At 43.1% G+C, this 15,672-nt stretch overlaps 2 protein-coding genes across 5 annotated transcripts; one reads left to right on the top strand and one right to left on the bottom strand.

Moving 5' to 3' along the window:
- Nucleotides 1-2,177: 2,177 nt before the first annotated feature.
- On the bottom strand, nt 2,178-6,701 carry chtf8 (CTF8, chromosome transmission fidelity factor 8 homolog (S. cerevisiae)). Of its 3 annotated transcripts, none has more exons than XM_071490423.1 (3): nt 6,536-6,701; nt 5,450-5,573; nt 2,178-2,696 (listed from the first exon to the last, which is right to left on the bottom strand). In XM_071490423.1, the coding sequence occupies exons 1-3, from the start codon at nt 6,553-6,555 to the stop codon at nt 2,421-2,423; spliced, it is 420 nt and encodes a 139-aa protein (XP_071346524.1). In that variant the 5' UTR covers nt 6,556-6,701; the 3' UTR covers nt 2,178-2,420. The 3 variants fall into 3 exon arrangements, with proteins under 3 accessions (XP_071346524.1, XP_071346533.1, XP_071346541.1); XM_071490432.1 differs by lacking the exon at nt 6,536-6,701 and adding an exon at nt 5,846-5,956; XM_071490440.1 differs by lacking the exon at nt 6,536-6,701 and adding an exon at nt 5,774-5,890.
- Nucleotides 6,702-6,729: 28 nt separating this feature from the next.
- utp4 (UTP4 small subunit processome component) lies at nt 6,730-15,008 on the top strand. 2 transcript variants are annotated; one of them, XM_071490385.1, is made up of 17 exons: nt 6,730-6,865; nt 7,049-7,214; nt 7,594-7,782; nt 7,892-7,976; nt 8,138-8,227; nt 8,421-8,632; nt 8,739-8,910; nt 10,417-10,508; nt 10,714-10,810; nt 10,885-10,949; nt 11,106-11,228; nt 11,480-11,636; nt 12,698-12,804; nt 12,916-13,011; nt 13,236-13,421; nt 14,044-14,154; nt 14,771-15,008. In XM_071490385.1, the coding sequence occupies exons 2-17, from the start codon at nt 7,056-7,058 to the stop codon at nt 14,885-14,887; spliced, it is 2,058 nt and encodes a 685-aa protein (XP_071346486.1). In that variant the 5' UTR covers nt 6,730-6,865; nt 7,049-7,055; the 3' UTR covers nt 14,888-15,008. The 2 variants fall into 2 exon arrangements, with proteins under 2 accessions (XP_071346486.1, XP_071346496.1); XM_071490395.1 differs by having other exon boundaries at nt 6,762-6,865; nt 6,990-7,214.
- Nucleotides 15,009-15,672: the final 664 nt, after the last annotated feature.

Genomic DNA, 15,672 nt, shown 5'->3' with positions numbered 1-15,672 from the left:
TGTGGGTATGATGGTCCCCAGAGGCTGATTTCTCATGCTGACCTCCTGTAGGTTCATTGAGCTCCACCATGTGGTCACAGTTCCCACTTGCTCCTCAGTGCAGTCTATCACAAGGTATTGTATGTTGAAAACTAAAGACTGGATTTTCATGAAAGTTGCTGTAAATATCAGTAAACAGTCATGGTCCTCAGAGGTTTGAGGCCATGTAGTGCCATCCTCAGGGCAAAGTGTACATTTCCATTCACATACTTTATATGTGCATTTTCAAATTACACCTAAGTGTAAACACCAGAGACTATCCATCTCTCTTTCTATATATATATATATATATATATGGCTGAGATGGAAAAGTTTTAAAGTGTTTTAAAATAGAAAAAATGCAATAAAGGTCCACAGCAACAGATTTTTTTTTAAATAAAACTTGCTTGTCTGTAGTACCTGCTTCTGTTTGTTCTGCTGTAGGCAGAGCATCATGTAACGCTGCCACACATTTGCTTAAACTCTGTGGCAAACCTGGTGTTGTTTGCTCTATCAAACACTTTTTTATTTCAGTGTGTAATGAACATTGCACTTCTGGATAGGCTTTAGTTTATTTGCCAACAGCGCCAGTGATCCGTGCCCACATCTGTGAATATGGCCTTATTTGATCTGAATGAAAAGCTGCTTTATTTCACTGTATTTCCCTCCATCAGTCTGGAGAATGAATACACATGAACTGTTTCACTGATGGAGTTATGTGAGAAATGTCAGTCACTAATTAAAAGGACTGAGCTTTGACTTTCACAACATGGTTCTAGGTATGACTTTGAAAACACGTTGCCATGCTTGAGGGTGTGAGGGTGTGTGTGTCCATGTGTGGGAGGTGTCTGAATGCAGAGGAGAGGGGTCAGAAGCTTTACAGCAGCTGAATGAATTGGTCCATTCAGTCACCATGTTCTAAGAGGATGGCTTTTTACTTCTGGGGTTACACCTCAACATGGGAACCGCCTCCACCAAACAAAAACACACACATATGTACACACATGCTGAATATTCTGGCAGCACGTGAAAAAGATGAAGCTCAATATTCAGTTGAGAATTCTTCCTTTTTAACCCACAACACTGGCATTTATCGAGCATGATACTGTTTGGTGGTAGGATGGGATTATTATAGGCCTCCATTAATAGTCAAGTGTTGGTCCAAACCTCAGGGAGGGAGGCCCGCCCTGCAGCTTACTTGATGTATATCCCTGTTCATCTCTTTACCATGCTGCAGTATATTTAGCACATCGACAGTGTTGTTGACAGAGCCACTGAAACGTTTACTCGTCCACCATCAAAGCAAAGTAAACTGGTCTGAGCAGATGCCTGTGAGAAGGGACTCACTTGGTGGTTGAGCAACCCAGTTCAATAGTGTCTCATTTGTGAAGGTGATCATGGATCTCTGTAGAAGCAACAGGTCGGGCTATGTGTATTCATTCACATTCCACAACCATCTCCATTTGAAAAGCCAGGTTTTTCCCAATGCTTAACTGTTGAGCTGCGGCATCTGAGAAAATAAGTCCTGAAATCCTGTGCTATACACTGGAACCAAGAGGTCTGAAAAATCCAAGTGTTCACCTGACACCGAGCCTCAGAGTTAGGTTGTCTCAGCCTCTGCTGCTTCCATTTTAAATTTTGCCTCCAATTTTATGAAGCTGTGACACTAAGGTGCTGAAGTTCCTTTTAATGAAGCTTAGTACAAATTTGCTGGACTATCAGCGCTTTCCTGATGGACTAAAAAACTTTTTTTTAATTTTTTTTAAATTTATCAGTTATTTATTATTCTCAACTGGGAGAATATCGTGCAACATCTTCAGGAGATATGGACAATTGTTGAATGTGAATTGAAAATGAATACATTTTATAAATCTTTTGGGACTTGGTACCCAGCTCTACCCAAAACCTTAGACAAAAACCTACTTCAATTTATGGTTCATGTTAAATTATATACACCAATTACATAGGTGTATATATATATATATTTATTTATTTATTTATTTATTTATTTATTTATTTATTTATTATTTAATAAACATATTTATTTTTTTTTTTAATGAACGTGGTTTTTGCCTTTGAAACAGCATTTAGAGGTCATGGGGCTGTATGAGTAAGAATCTCAGGAAACGATACAACATTCATTCACACCTGTGAGGAGCCCCATTAAAGTCTCTTGTTGGAATCACTTCAGCTTAAAGGTTGACAGTGTTGATCAATATAAAGGTGTAGTAAAGATCAGTTGTACAACAAATGTATATTCAAACTGCATCATATCAGAGTTGGATAACACAAGCTGAAGTATACAGAGCTTTTGGAAGAAGCCCTGTGCTGTAAAAGTCAGATGGATCAGTGTTTCACCATCAGATGCACGACCTCTGACCCAGTGAGGAAACGTGGTCCCACTACACCTTTTTGGGCACATTAGTGATGATGGGTTTGGGACGAGTCTTAAAGATCAGCTTCCGTTTGATGAGGGCAGACACAGTGTAAGACTTGGAGGCGGACCCATGCTGGTCCGTTTCCATGGGTATCTGTGTGACATCATTGTCGTTATTGTCCTGGCTGCCCAGGGTATCCTGCAAATGGTCGGAGCACTTGGTGAGGACAGCAAATTGTTTCTCCAGTTTGACCTGCTTCCCATACAAAATGTGATGTCCTACAATCAGCACTGGCACCCCCTGGTGGAGGGAGGAAGAAAGACAGCAAATTAAATCAGAATCAGAATCAGAATCAGAATCAGAATCAGAATCAGTTTTATTGCCAAGTATGTTTTCACATACAAGGAATTTTTTCTGGTGATTGGTGCAATTGATCAGCAACAGTGGGGCTCTCTAGCCTTGTTGATGAGGCTAATAGCAGATGGGAAGAAGCTATTTTTGTGGCGAGAGGTTTTGGTCCTGAAGGACCGCAGCCTCCTGCCAGAGGGGAGTGTCTCAAAGAGTTTGTGTCCAGGGTGGGAGGAGTCAGCTACAATCTTCCCTGCACGCCTCAGAGTCCTTGAGGCGTACAGGTCCTGGAGGGACGGAAGATTGCAGCCAATCACCTTCTCAGCAGAGTGGATGATACGCTGCAGTCTGTTATTGTCCCTCTCCGTGGCAGCAGCGTACCAGATGGTGATGGAGGAGGTGAGGATGGACTCGATGATGGAGGTGTAGAAGTTCACCATCATAGTCCTTGGCAGGTTGAACTTCTTCAATTGCCTCAGGAAATACATCCTCTGCTGAGCTTTTTTGATGAGGGAGCTGATGTTTAGCTCCCATTTGAGATCCTGTGTGATGGTGGTTCCCAAGAAGCGAAAATGCTCCACGGTAGCCACGGGGGAGTCACACAGGGTGATGGGGGTGGGTGGGGCTGGGCTCTTCCTGAAGTCCACTATCATTTCCACTGTCTTCAGAGCGTTTAGCTCTAGGTTGTTCTGCCTGCACCAGGTCACCAGACGCTCAGTCTCCCACCTGTAGGCAGACTCATCGCCATCAGAGATGAGTCCAATGAGAGTGGTGTCGTCTGCAAACTTCAGGAGCTTGACAGACTGATGGCTGGAGGTGCAGGTGTTGGTGTACAGGGAGAAGAGCAGAGGAGAAAGAACGCAGCCTTGCGGGGATCCAGTGCTGATGGTCTGGGAGTCAGACACGTGCTTTCCTAGCTTCACGTGCTGCCTCCTGTCAGACAGGAAGTCGGTGATCCACCTGCAGGTGGAGTCAGGCACGCTCAGCTGGGAGAGCTTGTCCTGCAGCAGAGCCGGGATGATGGTGTTGAAGGCAGAGCTGAAGTCCACAAACAGGATCCTGGCATAGGTCCCTGAGGAGTCCAGGTGCTGGAGGATGAAGTGGAGAGCCATGTTGACGGCGTCGTCTACAGACCTGTTGGCTCTGTAGGCGAACTGCAGGGGGTCCAGGAGTGGGTCAGTGATGGATTTGAGGTGGGACAGGACAAGACGCTCAAATGATTTCATGACCACAGAGGTCAGGGCAATGGGTCTATAGTCATTTAGTCCTGTGGGCCTTGGTTTTTTGGGGACAGGGATGATGGTGGAGGATTTGAAGCAGGCTGGCACGTGGCAGGTCTCCAGTGAGGTGTTGAAGATGTCTGTGAACACTGGAGACAACTGATCAGCACAGTGCTTCAGGGATGATGGAGAGACAGAGTCAGGACCGGCTGCTTTGCGGGGGTTCTGCTTCTTAAAAAGCCTGTTGACATCTCTCTCCAGGATAGAGAGAGACGTTCCTTTGGTAGAGGAGGAGGAGGGGGGTTCTGATGTGGCTCTGATGTGGAGGTTAGTGTCAGGCTTGTCCCACTGTCTTTCAAAGCGGCAGTAGAACTCATTCAGATCGTTGGCCAGACGGAAGTCATTAATGGAGTGGGGGGGTTTAGGTTTGTAGTTAGTGATCTGTCTGAGCCCTTTCCAGACAGAAGCAGAGTCATTGGCTGAGAACTGGAGCTGAAGTTTCTCAGAGTACAGTCGTTTAGCTTCTCTCACCGCTTTGCTAAACCTGTACTTGGACTCTTTAAACTTGTCCCTGTCCCCACTCCTGAAAGCTTCCTCCTTTTGCCTCCTGAGCTGACTGAGCTTAGCTGTGAACCAGGGTTTGTCATTGTTATAACTCACCCTGGTGCGTGATGGGATACAGCAGTCCTCACAGAAGCTGATGTATGACGTCACAGCCTCTGTGAACTCATCCAGACTGTTGGAAGCAGTCCTGAACACCTCCCAGTCAGTGCAGTCCAAACATGCCCGCAGATCCTCTATGGCTTCACTGCTCCACTGCTTTGATGTCTTCACAACAGGTTTACACAGTTTTAGTTTCTGCCTGTATGTGGGAATCAGGTGGACCATCACATGATCAGAGTGGCCCAGTGCAGCCCGGGGGACGGCGTGATAAGCACCACTGATTGTGGTGTAACAGTGGTCCAGAGTGTTCCCCTCTCTGGTCGGGCAATTAACAAACTGTCTGTATTTGGGCAGTTCATGACTGAGGAAAATGAGACATTTTTAAATTGCTTGTTTTGTCTGATCAACAATCCAAAATCTAAAGCAGTTAACTATTATGTAAGAAAGAGATATGCAGCAAATCGTAGAATAGAGAGGCTGCAAGCAGAGTTTGGCTGTGGTTCTTGTTTAGTAGATGTCTAATGTCATGTCCTGCTTAGGCTTGGGTAATATCCAAAATTGGATACCTTGATACAGTTCAGTTTAAATATTGTCATATACTTTTTAAAGATTTTTACCTACTTTTGAGATATTGTGACAAAATATAGCAATATGTTTTATTATGACATATTGGGTGAAGCCTACCCTCACAGACATTACCTTTGTTCGTGTAGCTTTGCATGAACATCATTTATGCAAAGATACTTCAGAATCCGGCCTGGTTCTGAACTAAAACTGCTTTTTTTTTTTGGCCACATAGCATCTTTGCAGTCTTTTGTTTACCTCTTTGGTGTACAGCAGGTCTCCCATGACATTTCCTGCCAGACCAGAGTTGTGTCTGGACACCATCTCTCCCTGCAGCTCCAGCAGCAGCCATTCTGGAGGACTGCTGCCGTCCACACTGCCTCTGAAGGAGCACACACACACACCAATATGAACTAAAAATACCAACAAATCCCATAACAATCCCATAACGCTACAGTGTCAAAACTACTTCTCCCAAGTATCCTCCGGGCTCCGTTTAAAATGTCGTAATTCATTAATGAGTTAGCCAGTACAGGTAAAAGTGCAAAATACGTAAAATGTAAATAAACGTTTCATAACCACCTTGAGCTACTTGTTAGTTCGGCATGTATGCATATTCTCTAAGAACCACATCAGTAAAATGTTAGCTTGTACCTCTGGTTCCCCTATTCCTCCACAAACCTCTGTCAAGGCCGAAACATAGTTATATACAGTCTATGGTCAAAACACAGTTCGGTCCCTAGATCGTTGCTATGGAGACAGTTCTGCTCAATCGTATCAATCCGCAGAAAGAAGTCCTGTAAAATTACAGCCAGCTCAAAAGAGCTACATGTGCGTTCCTCCGCCAGTGGACTTCATCTGATCACCACGGACATTTTTATCATATTCATTTTAATATATTTGGAGAGCATGAAACGTTTCATTTATGACGCCAGTAAAGGAAAGACCAAAAACAGCACAGAAAAGGCATGACAGGTTAAACGACACAAAGAACTGGATATATGACAGAAAAATCGACAAAAATGAGGAAACACAGTGTGGGCTGTGGCAGTGGTTAAAGAAAAGAAAATGTCAACAGACTCTGACAGTCATGGGCAAACTATTGATTTCTTTAGTAAGTAACTGTATAATACGCGGGGTAATGTAGAGCAAGCGGGCTATTAAAATCAAATTAACCCCGTCAGGTGCGAAGCTGGACATTTGACCTTATTTAACTGTCTTAATAACGTTTCACTGGACTGTTCTGTTACACGAAGCTGGAAGTGTCCTCCGAAAAACCAATGTAGCTGGAAATACAAATGTACCAGGTCACAGTAAGGAGTGAAGTCAGTTCGCCCTTCTTACCTTATGACTATTTGAACCATCGTCCCGTTAGACAGCGAAGACCGTCGCGCAAGATGTACATGAACAAATATAATGACCGGTAAGTTATCAACCCATGTACATGAAGCTAGTCCCAAAACAACCGCTTTGAGAACAGCAAACAGCGGCGCTCGACCACTGCTCACATTTCAGACTCTTTCCCGCCAGCTGCGTCGGTGTGGTGACGCATTTCCGCAGCGTGTTTGGTGAATCAGCACCGGTTCAAAGGTCCTCAACGTGGCTCCTGATGTTTTCTACCTTGTGGATTTGCTAGCTAACAAAGTTTAGTAACTGCGGCGAAAACAACAGCGGGTAAAAGATGTTTTATAGTATTAATTTATACAGTTTAACTTAATGGGTTGTTAAACAAATACTCTGCAGTCTGTGTGTTTAACCTGTGCGGTTTTGATCGAGCTAACGGACAGCATGTTTACAGATTGTCCATAGTGTGGCCTGCCCACCTTTGATACCCTGCCTGTTGGTGTTTTCCTTCAGAGTGAAAATGGGGGAGTTTAAGGTTCACCGTGTCCGGTTCTTCGACTATATGCCCAGTGCTATCAGAGCCATGGCCTTCAACAGCCGGTCAGAGCGGCTGGCCGTGGCCCGGGCTGATGGAGCTGTGGAGATCTTCAACTTCACTGACAATTACTTCCAAGAAAAGGTAACAAGTCAGAGGAAGTCCAGATAACCTTCCCGCATGGTCCACTCGTGTGTTTTCTGCTCTAGTCGGTGCTTTGTATTGACAACTGATCAGCAGTACTTTGATACATTAAGTCCCATGTTTTATGTGTCTTTCGAGTTATGAGGGTTATAAATTAAAACTAATTAAATAACATTTTAACTGATTTACATGTATACCGTATTAAAGAGTGATCTCTAGTGCTACTTTAAGAAAAAGTGGCATTCTCCATGCATTTTTGCAGATAAACCAATAAACACTAAACTGCTTATTTTGTCAGTGGAGTTTTGTATAACAGTGTCTGTAAAGCTGTAAGATGTGCAGGGATAACCTCCAGACCTGTTCTGATTTTGCTACCCAGGTGATACCAGGACAGGACAGCAGGGCTGTTGAGGCTCTGTGTTGGGTGGACCAGCGGCTGTTCAGTGCTGGTTTGAATGGAGAGATCATAGAATATGACTTAGAGAACCTGAGGCCCAAGTACACTGTGGTGGCCTATGGAGGACCAACCTGGACCATCAGTAGCAACAACCAGGGAACAATGCTAGCGGTCAGTCAAGACCGTCTGTATATAAAGGCTGATTATTACTAGTTTAGAATTGATTAGATGAGCCTCATTTAGCCCTGAGTGTAAATTGAGTGAATGTTTTCTGTGTCAGGTCGGTTGTGAGGATGGAACAGTGAAGATGTTTGAAGTACTGGAGGAGAGGATTCAGTTTCAAAGAAACCTTGACAGGCAGAAAGGTAAGAGAACAAGCTGGCTCAGTGTTAGTCATTAATCTAACCCGTGCTTACGGTTTTTCACCACAGCTATGTGCACATTACATTTAATTACATTTATGTGTACTGTAACACACTTATTTGAGGTTGTTGATGTGACCAGTGTCCAATATGTGATCTTCTAGGTCGTATTATATCTCTGTCCTGGCATCCCTCTGGTACAATGATTGCTGCTGGTATGATGGACATGATCAGAATCTTTGATGCTGAGACAGGTAATCAGACAGAACTCCATCATGAAGTGACTTTTACAATTATCACAGAGCCTAGAGTCAAAAATAATATTCAAATTGAACATCAGAAGGTGAATTGCTGTCTGTTACCTCTAAACTCCATGTATTCCTTAAATATCCCCCAATGGTAATATTGTGACCTTCCCCTTTCTGCTTTTGCTTTTGCTGACCTCAGGCCACGCCACACACAGGCTCCTGGTGGAGAGAGGTGTAGGGTCATCCAAGAGCAGAGAGGTGGTCGTCTGGAGCGTTGCCTTCCTGTCTGACCACACCATCATCAGCGGTGATTCTGCAGGAAAGGTCCAGATCTGGGATGGACTCACAGGAACTCTGATCAGAACTCACCTAGTTACAAAGTGGGACGTTCTGGCTCTTTCTGTTTCACAGGTAAATGTGTCACCAAGAATTGGGACACATTACACAACTTCTAAGCAGTTTTTAGGTACGCAACCCTACGGAATAAATGATGTTAAGCTTTCTAAATATTCAACAGGATCAGAGCAGCCTGGTAGCTGGGACATCAGAAGGCACTGTCATCCAGTTCCAGTTCCTCTCCTCCACTGTGGGCCAGCAGGATAAGGAGTGGGTCCGAACTCGGACTTTTAAAAACCATTCACATGATGTGAGGGCGCTTGCTCACACTGAGACTGCTGTGGTTTCTGGAGGTCAGTGTTAAATTTTCTATTGGTGTTTCATAAATACACACAAGGACCACTATCCCATTCAAATAAATGGGGAGTATGTGTATGTATATGTATCTACCTATAAATGGAGAGATCTACGTCTGTCTGTATTCCAATCTCACACACACACACACACACACACACACACATACTTGTACTTCTATCTTTTTGAGGACATTCATTGACATAATGCATTCCCTAGCCCCTTACCCTAACCTTAACCATCACAACTGAGTGCCTAACCCTAACCCCGTGTGCCCGAGCCCAACGTAGCACTCTTCAGAGTGCTGCGCTTTTTACCTAACTAAACCTAATTCTAACCATAACTCTAAAACCAAGTCTTAACCCTCAAAATGTGATTTGAAGGTGTCTCAAAAAGTGAGGACCGGCCAAAATGTCCTCACTTTCCCAAATTGTCCTCACTCTGTCAGTAAAATACTTTTTTTGGTCCTTACTATGTAGCAAGTACAAGTATACACACACACACACACACACACACACACACACATATATATAAATTAGATTACATTACAAATTCATCTAGCCAGGAAAGGAGGAAACAAGCCATGAGACCTCAGATCAAGTAAAGAATACGAGTGATATTGCACCTGTCTATACCTTCCCTCTATATGATTTTAGGCCTGTTCTAATTTTATCTGAATCACTAAATCAGGTCATACTTTTTAGCCATTTGGTATGTGTTTTTTTTTTTTTTTCTTTTCTTTTTTTGGCAGTGTCAAATAAACTGAAATATCTCAACAATTACTGGATGGGTTGCCGTGAAAGTTGGTGCAGATGTTCATGCTCCCCTCAGGATGAATTATAATAACTTTGACCTGATTTTCTGAGAACTGATCTCGTAGCTTTTTCTGTTGCTCCTTCATCTAGTCACATTTTAATATGTCCAATATTTTTGGTTTATGAAAAACAAAAATAAATGAAGAAAATACCTGCAAAGCTAATGACCACCTCAGCTGTACTATGTATTGAGTGCTAATTAGCAAGTATTAGCATACCACCAAGCTAAACTAAGATGGTGAACTTGATAAATATTACACCTGCTAAACATCAGCATGTTAGTATTATTGTAAAAACATGTTGCCAGGTTAGCGTTGAGTACAGCCTTACAGAACCACTAGCATAGCTGTAGACTTGTTTACACTATTGTCAGCAGGAACTGCTTTATGTGGATGTCTGAGATGTCAGGGTTTTTCTCTTTACATGAAGGCATCACTGTGGAGTCTTGATCCAAGGTTGTCTGCAGACTAACAATACTGTTGTGTGTTTCAGCAGAAAGTTGAACCTGGCTCAACTTTTGCTATGACGCAATCTGATGTCATGCATCAGTACACTGGTTAATCAAATATGTGCAAGTTTCTTGTATGAATTCAGACTCTGTATTTTACCATAGATGTCTGCTTTTAGTTCAAAACATGGAAGCCTGCACTGTACAGTGAATTATACAGTCATATACATGTCTGTGATCAGGTATGGATACACAGCTGGTAGTGCGACCCCTGCTGGACAAAGTGGAGAAGAACACCCAGGAGTCATCACTGCGCAAGATAGCTTTCCCACATGTGAGTACATATCAGTGGATAAATATTAGAGTTCAGAAGGGACATTTGTCTTAATCTTATTCTCTGTGTCGTATGAGCCAATAAGAAAATGAATGTAAGATATTTTTTTTAATAGTTTGAAATGATGTAATATAAACAGGAGATAACCTGTAAGTCGATCATGACCCATGGCAACATGCTTACTACTTGTCTGTCCTCCGTGTAGAGGAGTCTGGTCTGTTGTGCAAAGAAAGCAGGACTGCTGCTCTTCCAGTTCCCTGAACATTTAGAGCTGTGGAAATTAGGGGAGAGCGATGCACAGGGTGAGGAAAACACACACACACACACACAGATAAACTGAAAGCAATGAAAACTAACTTCTATTGTGTGTTAACAGGGAAGCCTGGTGACAGTCTACCTGTGAAGAGGAAACCTGAGAAACTGATCCATCTGAAGCGGAAGGTGTGCACTCAGTGTGTTGTGTCTGTCTTTGTTTTACATTACAGAAACCTGGCGTCAGTAAAAGCTTCACTTTGCTGCAACCATCTGTGTTAGACAGCTTAAAACCAGCAAAACAAAACAATTACTATTATCTTTACTATAATCTGTCTTGTGCAGGGAGAGGAGCATATCTGCTGCAGTGCTTTGTCTCCATGTGGAGGCTGGATGGCGTACACGACCGTCTCCAGTGTCCGGCTCTACAGATTGCAGTACAACAACAACAACATCAGCATCACCAAGGTGGGCTCCTCAACACTGACCCTGCTGCCCCCCTATGCTCCTCTCTGTGTTAGTCATTCACAGTCATCCCTGTCCATCAACTTACTATGATACATAAATTAGGTCTCTGACTGAGCCTGAAATGAATGTAAAACTAAATTCAATAAACATTTGATGTGTGTTTGAGGATTGCAGTTACACTGGGACTGTGTATGTTGGTAATGAATGAGGATCATGAACACCCCCCCTCCCCCGCTTTCTCTTCCTTCCAGGTGTCCAAACTACCCAAAGAACTTCGTTCAGCCCACCAGCTCTGCTTCTCCTCTGATTCCTCCAGACTCTTTGCCTCCTCCAGCCATTCTTCAGTCATTGTGGTTGCCCTTGGCCAGTCAGAGTGCAAATACCTTCATACCCTCAAACCCAAGTCAGGTGAGTCTGAGTCCAGACTCCTCAGTGCTCCTGGGCTTTTTACTGTGGAAGTGTGAGCAACACATTTAGGGATGGGGTTTGTAGACTGTACATTAATATACCAGACACTTCAGTTTAAGGTAAACCAGAGTCAGTCTGCAACATGTTTTACTAATTCATGGCATCATATGCTGCTCAAAAAATGAAAATTGCATTATTTTACCCCAATAGAAAAACATTAGATCCCCTTTTTTGGGTTAATTATATGTGCAGTCACTTTATTATACTTTGATTTGGTCGTGGTTTGAGTGTGTGGTGCTCACTGCAGTATTAGTTACTTGTCTCTTTCCTGACTCAGACTAATGAATAATTAAAATCTGAATCTGTGATGATGTGAAAAATGTAGTTTACACTGTTTCTACTCTCACTGAGGGTGTGACACTCAGGGAGACAGAGACACTGATGTCCATGTCCACCAGTAAAAATAACTCATAACTTCCACAAGTGAAACTTGAGCAGATATACAGCTGCTGTAGAGGTAAAATGGGATGTTTTATGTAACGAGGGTCTGATGAATTCTGGATGCCCACCAGATGTCTATCTCAGCATTAATATGGCTGAGTCCAGTGTGAACAGTAGGGGGAGGGGTGATGAGGCGCTGGAGCAGCTGCCTGTAGAGCTGGGAGGTCGACTGGTGAGGGTCCTTGTGACATTAAAATGAGGTGTTAAGATGTGTTTTAAATAATCATATGAAGAAGTCAAATGTTGTTTTGATGAAAGCACTTACATATGTGTGGGTTTTAAAGACCTGTAATGATAGTTTAGTGTTAAAAACTGCATCTAGTCAACAGTGTGTTTGGTAATGATTATCTGTTTTCACTAATATCAAATATTTTCTCTAAAAAGTGTGATTGTTGCATTTTTTTAGACTTTGTGAGAGTGTGTTGAGGCACACTTGAATGAATCTGACCCAAATGGCAAACTACCCATGACAAAGTTACAACACACACACCAGCTAAACTGATCATCCTGCAGCTCTCTGTTTGTTCGCTGTATAACCAGTGTGTCTGTTTGATGTCCAGGCTCCAGGCAGCCGGTCCACCTGCTGTTTGCCAGTGAGGATGGCAAGTGGCTCGCCTCAGCAAACACAGACTGTGAGATCCACATCTACAACCTCGACAAGCTAAAGGTCCGTTTGAACTCCAGTTTCTCTCCTTAGTCTTTGTCATTTCTTGTTGTTTTTGCTACAATTCAAATGTGACCAGTCGGCAGTAAACTCCACCTGTCTCTGTGCTTACAGCTTCACTGTACAGTTCCAGTGTACAGCTCCTGTCCCACGGCCATAGCCATCCACCCAGTGACCAGCAGCCTTGTCATGGTGCACGCTGACCAGCAGGTAAACGCTGCATCAGGCTTCATGTTGTCTTATGATAATTATAATGATAACAATAATAAAATGTTACCTAATACCATAATAACCTGACTGCTCTGCCGCCACAATAAAAGACAAACACAACATAAGGTATCTCAAAGATAACAATGAGACAGACGCACTCTACAAACCTTTTTACACTGTGTTTCTTCTGTGTGTGTGGGTGTGTGTGTGGGTGTGTGGGGCAGATCTTTGAGTTCTCTCTGGTGCAGAAGGAGTACACAGAGTGGAGTCGGAAGCTGCAGAAACGAGGCCTCCACTCTCTGTGGTTGGAGCGGGACACCCCCGTCACCCACATCACCTTCAATCCAAGAAACCCAGCTCATATCATTCTGCACGACATGTTCATGTTCTGCATCATTGACCAGAGTCTGGTATGTTTACACTCACACTCACTTTATCAGGGACATCACAGTATTAGTAGTTCTTCCCTTTGTTCTCAAACAGCCTTTAGTTCTTCATGTCGGGGATTAAACAAGATGTTGGAAACTTTCATCTGAGACTTTGTGACATGGAGCATTATCCTGCAGGAAGTAGCCATTAGAAGATGGTGAACTGTGGCCATAAAGGAAAGCACATGGTCAGCAACAATACTCAGATACACTGTGGCTTTTAAACTATGATTGATTGGTATTAAGGGGCCAAAGTGTGACAAGAAAACATTCACCACGTCATTACACCACCAGCAGCAGCCAACCATCAGCTGTTGTTGTTTGTTCATTCATGATTTTCTGCTCACCACAGTTGTAAGAGTGGTTGTCTGTGTTTAACTCTAGAGACTGTTGTGTGAAAATCCAGGAGATCAGCAGGTTCAGAAACACTCAGACCAGCCTGTGTGACACCAGCAATGATGGCAAAACTAGTGATTACAATTGCTCCACCACTATCATGTGTATCTGAGCTTGCTCTTGACATTTTTGTTCAAAGCAGAAGGAGGATGGTGATGGTGGGGTTAAATAACACTGTAGCTGTATTTGTGTCTCTTCCCACGTGCAGCCCCTCCCTGAAGCAAAGACTCTGCTCTACAACCAGATGACACTGAGGAGTGTTCCCGAGCCAGAGAGGATGAGACACAGTCATGCCTTCAAGATCTGCAAGAATTTCCAGGTACAGTCATCACACTGAGCACAGCGCAGCTGCACTGGTTCTGAGCCGGGATCAAACGGAAACTATTAAGCATTAACCTTGTTCGTTCAAGGTTCTGGACAGACAATGAAACACAGTCCAGGAAGTCCAGGGCTTATGAGTCACCAAAAACACTGCACTGCACTTTGTGCCAACAGTTGTCATCATTGTGAATTTACAGAGTTGAAAAATCCTAAACATTACAAAGTACAGTCACATTACAAGGTCATTAGCAAGGGTGTGTGTGCGGCACCTTGCCAGATGATGTCATGAGTCCAATCCCAGCGTTCACCCTCATGGATTCAGACTTTTCAATGAAGTCTATGAGGGATCAGGGTTCAGGTCGTATGGGGGACACTGGGATTGGGCCCGAATGTTGTTTTGAGAGGAAGAGACATTGTTTTAAAAGAGATGAATCAATAGTAACATAGCCCCAACCAAACAACACTGTGCTTTGAGACTGTTAAAGGAGGTCAGACAGTCACAGTTTGTAAAGTTACTGTATCAAATTCCCTGATAGACTCTGTTCAATCGAAAATACAGATTTAAGTTTCCCTTCAATCTTACTAATGTCTGCTCACGATGCTCTGTTCCACAGCACCTCCTGTGTGTGAGTTTACTGGAGGACCACTCTCTGGTCGTGGTGGAGCGCCCCCTGCTGGACATCATGTCTCAGCTGCCGGCACCCGTCAGGCAGAAGAAGTTTGCCACATAAATGAACTGAAGCGGGTTTCCTGCAGACGTTGTGTCAGTTCACTTTTAATGCTGACATCCAAAATGTGTGGCCCCTTTTGTAAAAACTGTTTTGATAAAGTAATAAATAGAATTTACTGTCACTCATGTTTGCTCTGTTTTCTACTCTTAACACCAGTGAATAGATCATGATTCATAAACAGGCCCTCAGCTTCTCACAAGGTTGAATCACCTGAAAACCTGTGAACCTCTGGAACAGCTGGAAACTGTAGCTCATTTGGTTTCACCCACATATTATGTAGAAATGAGGATAGTGTCTTGGTCGTAGTTGAGCAAACTTAGGAAGATGATCAAGTGTTTGTGTGTTCAGGTCACTGTGACAGGAAAATTCAGTGAGCTGGGTCAAGAGTTTCAAGGTTGAACATGAACATGATGCATGAAGTCAATTTCAAATACAAATGACTCGTTTTCTAGATGGGTGTTGATTTTTAGATAAAAAGATGTAGGTTCTTGAGAAACATTTAACAATCTGTTGGTGTGATTTCATTTAGTACATATTATTGACTGAACTTTCACACCACAGTTAAATCCCTGTCTTTGATAAAATCCACAACAAAATAAAAGATACCCTTAAAGGCACAGGCTGCTAGAAGACTTTTGGAGACAGAAATGAAACTGACATTATGATAGTTTTGTCATTTGAACAACAACAACAGTTGACGTGTGGAAACATTATGGAGCATAATTTAGAGCAATAACACAAGAACACATAAAATTAGACATACAATTATGAATCTATTGCCCAAA

The sequence above is a fragment of the Trachinotus anak genome, unplaced genomic scaffold, assembly GCF_046630095.1.
Source record: "Trachinotus anak isolate AG129_WGS33_773 ecotype Australia unplaced genomic scaffold, CSIRO_AGI_Tana_v1 ptg000002l, whole genome shotgun sequence".
Lineage (NCBI taxonomy): Eukaryota > Metazoa > Chordata > Actinopteri > Carangiformes > Carangidae > Trachinotus > Trachinotus anak.
Note: the sequence above shows the minus strand (reverse complement) of the source record. Positions and strands in the feature narration are given on the sequence as shown.

Excerpts from the sequence above, each read along its gene's own strand:
- chtf8 (XM_071490423.1), bottom strand. The coding sequence starts at position 6,555 with ATGGTTCAAATAGTCATAAG. Across the intron at positions 5,574-6,535 it reads ATGGTTCAAATAGTCATAAG|AGGCAGTGTGGACGGCAGCA; the intron begins GTAAGAAGGGCG and ends GTGCTCCTTCAG. Across the intron at positions 2,697-5,449 it reads ACCTGCTGTACACCAAAGAG|GGGGTGCCAGTGCTGATTGT; the intron begins GTAAACAAAAGA and ends TCCCTCCACCAG.
- utp4 (XM_071490385.1), top strand. The coding sequence starts at position 7,056 with ATGGGGGAGTTTAAGGTTCACCGTGTCCGGTTCTTCGACTATATGCCC. Across the intron at positions 8,228-8,420 it reads AATCTTTGATGCTGAGACAG|GCCACGCCACACACAGGCTC; the intron begins GTAATCAGACAG and ends TGCTGACCTCAG. Across the intron at positions 10,509-10,713 it reads GCAAGATAGCTTTCCCACAT|AGGAGTCTGGTCTGTTGTGC; the intron begins GTGAGTACATAT and ends TCCTCCGTGTAG.